This window comes from Trichophyton verrucosum (genome assembly GCF_000151505.1).
Source record: "Trichophyton verrucosum HKI 0517 chromosome Unknown contig01036_1.f1.exp, whole genome shotgun sequence".
In the NCBI taxonomy this organism is placed as follows: domain Eukaryota; kingdom Fungi; phylum Ascomycota; class Eurotiomycetes; order Onygenales; family Arthrodermataceae; genus Trichophyton; species Trichophyton verrucosum.
This window is the reverse complement of record NW_003315179.1, coordinates 1-8895: the sequence shown is the minus strand read 5'-3', so window position 1 is coordinate 8895 and position 8895 is coordinate 1. Positions and strand designations below refer to the sequence as shown.

At 47.1% G+C, this 8895-nt stretch overlaps 2 protein-coding genes across 2 annotated transcripts; one reads left to right on the top strand and one right to left on the bottom strand.

The window, feature by feature from the left end:
* Positions 1 to 1578: 1578 nt before the first annotated feature.
* TRV_07625 (uncharacterized protein) lies at positions 1579 to 4194 on the top strand (the record flags this gene model as incomplete). Its single annotated transcript, XM_003018318.1, has 1 exon — positions 1579 to 4194. One exon carries the CDS (start codon positions 1579 to 1581, stop codon positions 4192 to 4194), a length of 2616 nt encoding a protein of 871 aa, XP_003018364.1.
* A 1731-nt stretch (positions 4195 to 5925) lies between these two features.
* Positions 5926 to 7093, bottom strand: TRV_07624 (uncharacterized protein; the record flags this gene model as incomplete). The annotated part of the gene is made up of 2 exons (XM_003018317.1): positions 5926 to 6352; positions 6387 to 7093. The coding sequence occupies 2 exons, from the start codon at positions 7091 to 7093 to the stop codon at positions 5926 to 5928; spliced, it is 1134 nt and encodes a 377-aa protein (XP_003018363.1).
* Positions 7094 to 8895: the final 1802 nt, after the last annotated feature.

Genomic DNA, 8895 nt, shown 5'->3' with positions numbered 1-8895 from the left:
TCTACCTCTATCTACCCCTATGGGTCGGGGTAGGGGTATTTTTAAAAGGTAGGGGCTTAAGTCTACCTCTATTAAAAAAATATTTATCTATTTTAAGTATTTTATTTAGTTTTTATTAATAGTTAAATTATTAGTCTTTATAAATATAGGGGTTACTAGTCTTTTATTATTAACTTATTCTAATTAAGCTACTTATTAGAAGTTTAAATAATTACTACCCTTAAAATAATATTTAAATCTAAACTTAGTATACTAGTATAAATATTTATTTTACTTTCTAATAAATAAATATATAGTTAAAATTTTATTTTATAATAAAAAACTTAAATATTTTTATTATATTAATACCTTTATAATATTAATTAAAAAACTATATACTAAAGGTACTAAATCTAGACTATTAACTACTACCTCCCCCTTCTCTACTTTTAATAATAATATAGTAATAGAATAAATTTTAGAAAAAATTACTAGAATCTCTATTAGTAAGAAAGTTTATTTTAATTTTTTAAAATTAAGCTTAGACTTAATATTATAGGCCTTTAAAATAACTTCTTCTTTTATTAAAAAGTTTAAAAATTAAAATATTTTCTCTATATAATTTAAAATTATAATAATAAATTTAAATTTATTAGAAAATTCTTCTAATTTAGATTTAGATAATTTAGATAATTTTTTAGAGAATAATAATAATAATACTATAATTACTATTTTAATTAATTTATATATTAATAAGCTACTTTATTTAAATAATAATATAAAAAATAAAAGTAAAAATTATCTTATAAAAAAATTTAGATAAATAAATTAGATAATATAATTTAGGGATAAATATTTAAAATAATAAAATTATCTACCTTCAAATAAAATTTATAATAGAAATTAAATATTAAAAAAAGATTTAATTATTAAATATCTAATATTAATTACTGGATATCTAATAAAGAGTTTTTTTAAAATAAAAGAAACTTATATATAAAGAAAAGAAAAGAAATATTTAGGGAAAATATTTCTTAAATTAATACTAATATAAAGAATCTATATCTATAGAATATTATACTAATAATAGTATAATTATATATCAATATTCTTAAAATTTATATTATTAATATATAATATTTCATTATAGTAACTAGGTAGTTATAAAATATTTTTACTACTACTAGCTATAAAATATTAATTTTATATTTATAATTATTAGGCCTAATAAAATAAAGTTTTAAGTTTTTAATTATTTAATATTATAAGTATTTCTATATATAATTAAGTATTTACTACTAGGTATTATTTACTAATTAAATAATTAATATCTAGTAGTGAGTGTAGCTCGCCGCTTGAACTTTCTTGTCTTGAGTACATCAAAAAATTATATCGGAGGATTTACTTAACTCTGACTCAAGTAAACACAAACTCACGAGCAACTACACTGACCAACCGCCCTATTTAATGCGCATCCTGGGCTCCTGCAGGTCTCTATGGCAAAGGAAGACTAGCTACAGAGCTTTTATCCTGCCCACTGCCTTTCCGCCTGCTCTTCGTCGTCCGTTTTCCGGCGTGCCACTCCCTCCGCCCGCTGCCATGGCGCATCAAGACGCCCACGAAGTCCTCCAGCTCGTGCAGAGACTCGAGGCAGCGCAGAAGAAACAAGTCAAGCGCGCGTTCACCTGCAAGAAGTCGACCTTTGAAGTCGCGGGTTCAGACATCACCGTGGATTCGTGGCGGTTCCAGGACTGGGACTACAAGGACCGCGGCCTGCCTACCTATGCGCGAGGCCTCTTCACCACCACCAACCGGGCGGGAAAGCCAGAGATCGCAGTCAGGGGCTACGACAAGTTCTTTAACATCGAGGAAGTCAACCTGACGCGGTGGAGGAATATCGAGGTTAATACCCGCGGACCCTACGAGCTGAGCGTCAAGGAGAATGGCTGCATTATCTTCATATCCGGCCTGGAGGACGGCACCCTGCTGGTCTGCAGCAAGCATTCGACCGGCTCGCGGCAGGATATGGAGATGAGCCATGCCGAAGTCGGCCGGGCCTGGGTCAGGAAGCATGTCGAGTCCGTGGGCAAGACGGAGCGGGACCTCGCGAGGGAACTACGCAGCATGAATGCCACTGCTGTAGGAGAGCTGTGTGACGACAGCTTCGAAGAGCATGTCCTGGCCTACTCGGAGGAAGAATCGGGTATCTACCTGCACGGCATCAACTATAACCTGCCTGAATTTGCTACCGTCCGGAGCCCAGACGTGCACCGCTTTGCAGACGCTTGGGGGTTCAAAAAGGCCCAGTTCCTCGTCAAAGACGACATTGAATCTGTCCGGACATTCCTGGAGGGATGTGCGGAGACCGGCTCCTGGGACGGTAGAGACACGGAGGGCTTCGTGATCCGCTGCCAGATGCGCGAGTCCAGCTCCCTGCCGTACCATGACTGGTTCTTCAAATACAAGTTTGAAGAACCCTACCTGATGTACCGTCAATGGCGAGAGGCTACCAAGAAGCTGATCTCAGGCAAACTGCCTACTTTCAAGAAACACGTCAAGATCACAGAGGAGTATCTAAAGTATGCTAGAAAGCAGCTTGCAAAGGACCCAAAGCTAGCTAAGCTATACAACCAGAACCACGGCATCATCGCCATGCGGGATGGCTTCCTCAAGGAGCGAGGCCTCAAGGGCTCGGAGATCATCGCCATGGAGGCAGCTGAGGGTGGCGAGCTCGAGGCTGCCCAGGACAACAAAGACTTTGTGCTTGTCCCCGTTGCCTCCATCGGCTGCGGCAAGACCACCTTGGCCGTTGCTCTCGTCAAGCTCTTTGGCTGGGGCCATTTCCAAAACGACAATGTCGAAGGCAAAGGGAACAGACCGAAACGGTTCGTTCAAGGGTTGGTCAACGAGCTGATGAACCACAGCTGCGTGATAGCGGACCGGAACAACCACCAGAGGCGTGAGAGGGAGCAGATCTTCACGGACATGCAGACTCTCGTGCCCAACGCCCACTTCATTGCTCTTCACTGGGTGCATGAGCCCAAGGGTGCATTGCTAGATGATATCCGACGGGTCACGCAGCAGCGAGTCCTCGACCGTGGAGATAACCACCAGACCATCCGCGCCGGAAGCAAGAGTGAAAGCGAGATATTGCAGATCATGGAAGGCTTTCTGCGTCGATTCGAAGGTGTTGATACTTTCCGCCAGCCAGACAGACATTTCGAGGGAGTCATTGATCTAGACGTTGCCGCTTCCTCGAGGGAGAATCTAGAGACTATTGTAGACTACTTTTACGCCAATTATCCCAAGCTCATGAAACGGGATAAACCAGACGCCGCGGAGCTTGATGCAGCCATAAAAGAGGCCATGGAGGGATACACAGTTGATATCAAACATGATCTCAACTTCAAGTCCAAAAACCAGCCTCAGAAGCAACAACATCAACAACAACAACAGCAAAATCAGAAAAATCAAAAACCCCAAACACTCGACCAGCTGGTCAAGAAAATCGAATACTTCAACATTTCCGTCCCCTCTGCCCCCATCCACTCAATCCTCTCCTCCGTCTTCGACGCATCCTCATCACCAGACTACGCACATCTATACCGTCTCCTCACCAACTCCCGACGCATCCAGCCCTCATTCCACGTAACACTCATCCACCGTGCTTCCAGCTCCGACCACCCCCAGATATGGCACACCTACACAGACCTGTACAAGGCAGCAGTCGTCCAAGAACAACAGCAGCAGCAGCAGACCTCGTCGTCATCCGCTGCCTCGTTTCCAGGCTCAGCCACCGTTACAGGAACACCCACGCCAAGCCTAGGAACGGCTTCCGTCCGCCTCGAAACTCTCGTCTGGGATAAGCGTATCATGGCTATTGTTGCACGTATCTTGTCTGGCCCACCGTCCTTGGACACAACCACGGGGGTGGCGGCGGCGGCCTTGCCAATCTCAGGGGAGGCGTACGGAGATAGGCGAGAGGAAGAAGAAAGGCAAGGGGAAAGAGAGTTACCACCAACGTGGCCTTGTGCGAACGAGATTGCCCACGTTACGATCGGGACGGCAAATGCGAGCGTCAAGCCGAAGGAGAGTAACGATTTGTTGAAGCGATGGCTTACGATGGGCGCGGGAGAAGAGAGTGGGATCTGGGAGGCGAAGATTCCTTCTGTTAAGGTTGTGGAGGGCCTCGTGGGGGTTGTGATGCGTAGGTAGATTGATGTATCTGTTTTGAATACTCGGGAGTATAACTATGTTGATGTTGTACTTGTACAGACGACAGAGTATGTTGAACTCGGCTACTGGGCGCACGCGAGAGAAAAAGGGGGGGGAAAAGGGGGGCATAAGTAAGGTACATGAAAGCTTGAGATAAAAACGGTAAATGAAATGAAGATACACGCTTGAGTGACCAGCACGCTTACATTAATCACTACACAAGAGCATAACATAACGTACATAGCTATTATCAGAAGTTGGCTTAAAAGAGCAAGGGGGTATATATAAAAATGACGTACGTAAAGTAAAGCAAATAAAGGAAGCAAAGGGGGAAAAGCATATTAATCGCTCATCCAGGCTGCAACTCTGCCTGTGCCGACACGAGCAACCATTCGCAATCCAGTATTGCCCATGGGGAAATAGCTTACGAGGTACCAGATGAGGGCCACGAGTTGGCAAACGGATGATATGAGCGTTAGAATAGTTGAGTGCAGCTATAGACGAGGACCCAGTTAGTGACGTTATCCGTTATACCTTGTTGCCGGGCGGAAAGATTATGTGGAACAAAAGTCGGATGTAGTGGACTGCGGAATAAGGGGAGAGGGTGTGCAAAGAGTAAACACAGATCTGAAGAGTGATGTCACCTTGTCTTCAAGCGCAGGACAGGGTAGCTCGAAGAGGGTGATGGTATAGCTCAGGGGAGGCACGGCTTAGCAAGGGCATCCGACGGGATGAAGAAAATGTGATATAGGGGGGGTGTGCGTGCGTGGGTGCGTTCAAGGCTGCGGAAAGGCGGATGAAGTTGCAAGAGGCACAAGGAGAGCAAGGAGCAGGGAACAGGGAACAGGGATGTTTCTGTATCTTGGTTCTTTTTTGTTTGGTACTTACACCGACGGCAAAATAGAGAGTCAGGGCGATGGAGGTAAAGTATGCAGCGGTGAATGGGAGCCGGGGACCTGATGTTAGATGTCTGGCGTATGGTACTGGGCCCATGAGAACAGCCCAGGAGGCGAGGAAGAGAGCAGAGCCAGACGACCATCTAGTAGATGCACGCGCGCGCACACGGACGAATATTAGTGATGTCCGTGACATGGAGTTGAAGATGGAAATAGCAACATCAGAGTGAGGTAAGGTACTAGCGTTGCAACAGTATTGGGTAGCAGAGGGTATCTCGAGATGCAAAAGAAAATACAAGGCAAGGGAGGGTGGGCGTGGCTTTGGATAGCAGTTAAGTTGAGAATAAAGGGTCATGCAGAGCTCCCGTCCGCTGCCTGCGAGCCTTGCCTTGTGATCTTCACAGGCAGAGAACAAGAAGGAGCAAAGTTGACCAACAATGGAGTCTATGCAAAGAGGGCTGGCAGAAGAAGTAAAAATGAAAAAAAAGGTAGAAGGTAAAAAAAGGCAGAAGCGTAAGCCAGAAGTGAAAAAAAAATGCAGAGCAAAAGCTTACAGGATAGCAAACTTGCGCGGCTTCAGCATCAGCGGCATGATGAGGATGAAGCATATGGCAAAGCATACGAGAGCTCCGACGTTACAAGCCGCGAAGATCAGCATTCGGTCCCAGCGGGATACTAGAAGATAGGATCCATGGTTAGTGCCTGTCTCTTAGGGTACCAGAGGTGCGGTGCGGTGCGGTTCGAGGGCGGACATGATAGCTTTTGGCTGAATGAACGAAGGAATAGCGTTAAGGGTAGAGCGAACGAGCGAGATGGACCAAGCACAGCCCGACGTTCAAGCGAGGATGGAAATAAAAAGCAAAGACGAGAAAGCAAAGATGGAAAGGAAAAAAAAGAAAAGAAGAAAAGGGTGGAGAGAGAGAACGGCATGTGAAAGGGTAAAATAGCAGGCCAGGATATCACAAGACGGGTTTTCTCGTTTTGGGGAAGTAAGTATAAACAAGATGTAGAAATGGTGTGGGTGAGTGCGAGTATGAATGCGAATGCGATAGGAACAGATGAGAGAGATGAGAAAGGGAGAGATGGGCAGTGTGTGAGTGAGCGGTCGGCACTCACGAGCAAACCAGGCTTCCTCCTCCTCCCTCCTGGACGGCGCAGGTAAAGGCGCCGACGAGGCAGCGTTATCCGGTGAGAGCTGAACGTATCCACCGCGCCCACTGCCGAGCGGGTTCCATGACTGTATCTTGGAGAAGAAGGGGGTGCTGGTGTTTGACTGCGCCGGTGCAGAGGTCTCACCACGCCTCGACCAGCCAAGCGAGTTTAACGAGTCGTGAAAGGAGGCTGAAGCCATGAGTGGTAGGAGAATATATTATATTTAGAGATAAACCCCCGTATCCGCGGCGAATATGGCTATTTGTTGTCTCTTTCGTCGAATAGCGTGGGGCAAGGTGAATTATGTTGTTCTTTATTCTAGAAGCCCGACAGTTCCAGCGAAGACAGGCAGCCGTATAACAGAAAGGTGAAAGGATAAACCGGATCCGGACGGGGACTAATCGAAGCGGTGCAACGCGGATCGCTGCAGCGGGAGTGAAAAGCAAGAATGCAGTAGTTCCCTTGCTGCACGGGTATGCAGTATGGATGCAGTGCTGCAGTCCTTGCAGTTCTTTTCCCCAGACTTGTCCGTCTTGTTTCGTCCTGTTCGTCCTGTTTTTGGCTCCTCTATTCCCTGTATTTTTTTCTTTTTTGCTTGACTCTTTCTGCCCGGATGCGTATGGATATCGAATCAGATGACGTGTGGCACAAGCAGCGATCTGCCAAAATCCCAGGGAGAAGCAAAGAGGGTGGGAAGGGCCCGATAGGTTTAAGCTGGATGCTGGCAGGAGAGGCCTTCTGTTGGCTGTAACTGGTGGTAGTTTGTTTTTGAGAGATCGGGTCTCGAGATGCGAGCAGGCTCTGGGAGTAGACTGAAGCTGGCCGTGAAGGTTAGTTTTAGCGCGAGTCATGGAGCAGATACAAGCAGCAGAGGATGAACAGGCAGACGGAGCGAGGGTGAGACGGTGGATGATGAGAGGTCAGATGACGGGGCCGAACCTAGTAGATGGAGCAGGGTGAGTCGAGCAGTCGTCGACGGCCGATTAGACAGGCAGTCAGAATGCAGAATATGGCGCAGACGGTCGGTAGGCAGCAGGAATCGCCGGATATCAGCGTGGACGCGAAAGACGAAGCTGACGATGAAGCTGAAGCCGCGCAAAACGATCGAAAAGCAGGAGGTGAGGTTGGTGCTGAGTCAGCATGATGATTAGATAAGGCGGTAAAAAGATAAGATGGATTGGAGGAATAACACCAGCAACTAGCAGGCGGGCGGGCGGGCGTATCAAGGCGCAGACAAAGGGGAGATACAAGCGAGTACAACAGCAGGAGAAAAGCAAAGGGGAAAATACGTCTAGCGACAGCAGGATACGCGGTACAGACAAACCAGAGGCAAAGCGAGATTTAGATAGACAGCTAGGGTTCGGCTTACCCGACGCCCGCGTGGGAACCATGGCTCGAAAGCTTCACCACCACTGTCGAGTAATCAGCAGCCGGGCGCCGCCTTTCAATAGTCAGATCAACTGTGGTAACTCTCAAATAGCTAACTAGCTGCTGGTCTGTCTATCGGCAAACGATGATAGACACCAGCATCAGCATCGAGAGAACCTTCACGGAAGCGGATCCGATATTCCTCGATCTTGCAGCCCTTCTCTCGGAATCCAGCCGACCAGCAGCCGCCCTCACAGCGAGCCTGTGGCTGATCCCATGCGACTGGCACGCTGAACACTCCCACCCATCTTCAACTCTCGCTCCAAGTGGCAAGGGTAACTTGGTTACTCTTGTCTCAACCTTATCCCGTCCCTTATGTACTTCTCTGTATACCTCGTAGGTTAGCATACTTAAGACCCTCGAACCTATCCGCAGCAGCAGAGGCAGCAGAAAGAAGAAGACCGATCGACTGGCTGCATGACCTCGTCCATCCCACCCCCTTCGTAGTGGTCCCTCCCTAACCCTCCACCCCCCCCATATCTGCATCACCAACCATCACGAATGAGAGCTGCAGCTGGCCGTCCATAAAGCCAGCCGTCCGGCCTCTCTCTCCTTCTGCATGTTTTCAACTGCCTGACTGCTTGACCCTGACTGCTTCGAACTTGTATATTCCTTTTGTGCCGGCAAAACCCAGGTAGCAGCGCAGCACTGGATTGCGATTGCGCCCTGGCCCTGATATCTGTTCTCGTTCTTCGCGAACCTGAACCCCGAACCCTCGAGGCTACCCGCGCCTACTCCGTTTCGCTAAGCAGGCCAATCCGCATATCGTCCTCCGCGGACTCGTCGTATCAACTTGCTGCTTTCTCGCCCTTCTGGCTGTCTGGCTGTCGGATCAAGGCTCTGCGCGCCGTCTGTGTGACACCAACCACCTGAGTCTGCCTGGAGAAATACCAGAATCGTCAACTCTCGACAATCAGGAAACAGACTCTTCGCCGCGCCTTCTTATAAACCCGCGAACTCTTTCGGCTGTCTGCCTGCATCAGCGTCCTTCGACTTTTTCTTTCTTTGACCGTCTTCAGCTTGTTCGACTTCGGCGACCTCGTCGACTTAGTTCTTTTTCTGCCGGCTTTAACCCTTTTCGGCTCCACCGCCTTCAGCGACCTTTTTCTCAACTTCGCAACTTTCGACGTCGCGATAGAAACGACACAGACAGACGAGACGGCGAGACGACATAGACTGCGACGCCGGGGATACAGGATACAGCGGCTACAAGGGAGGATACAGG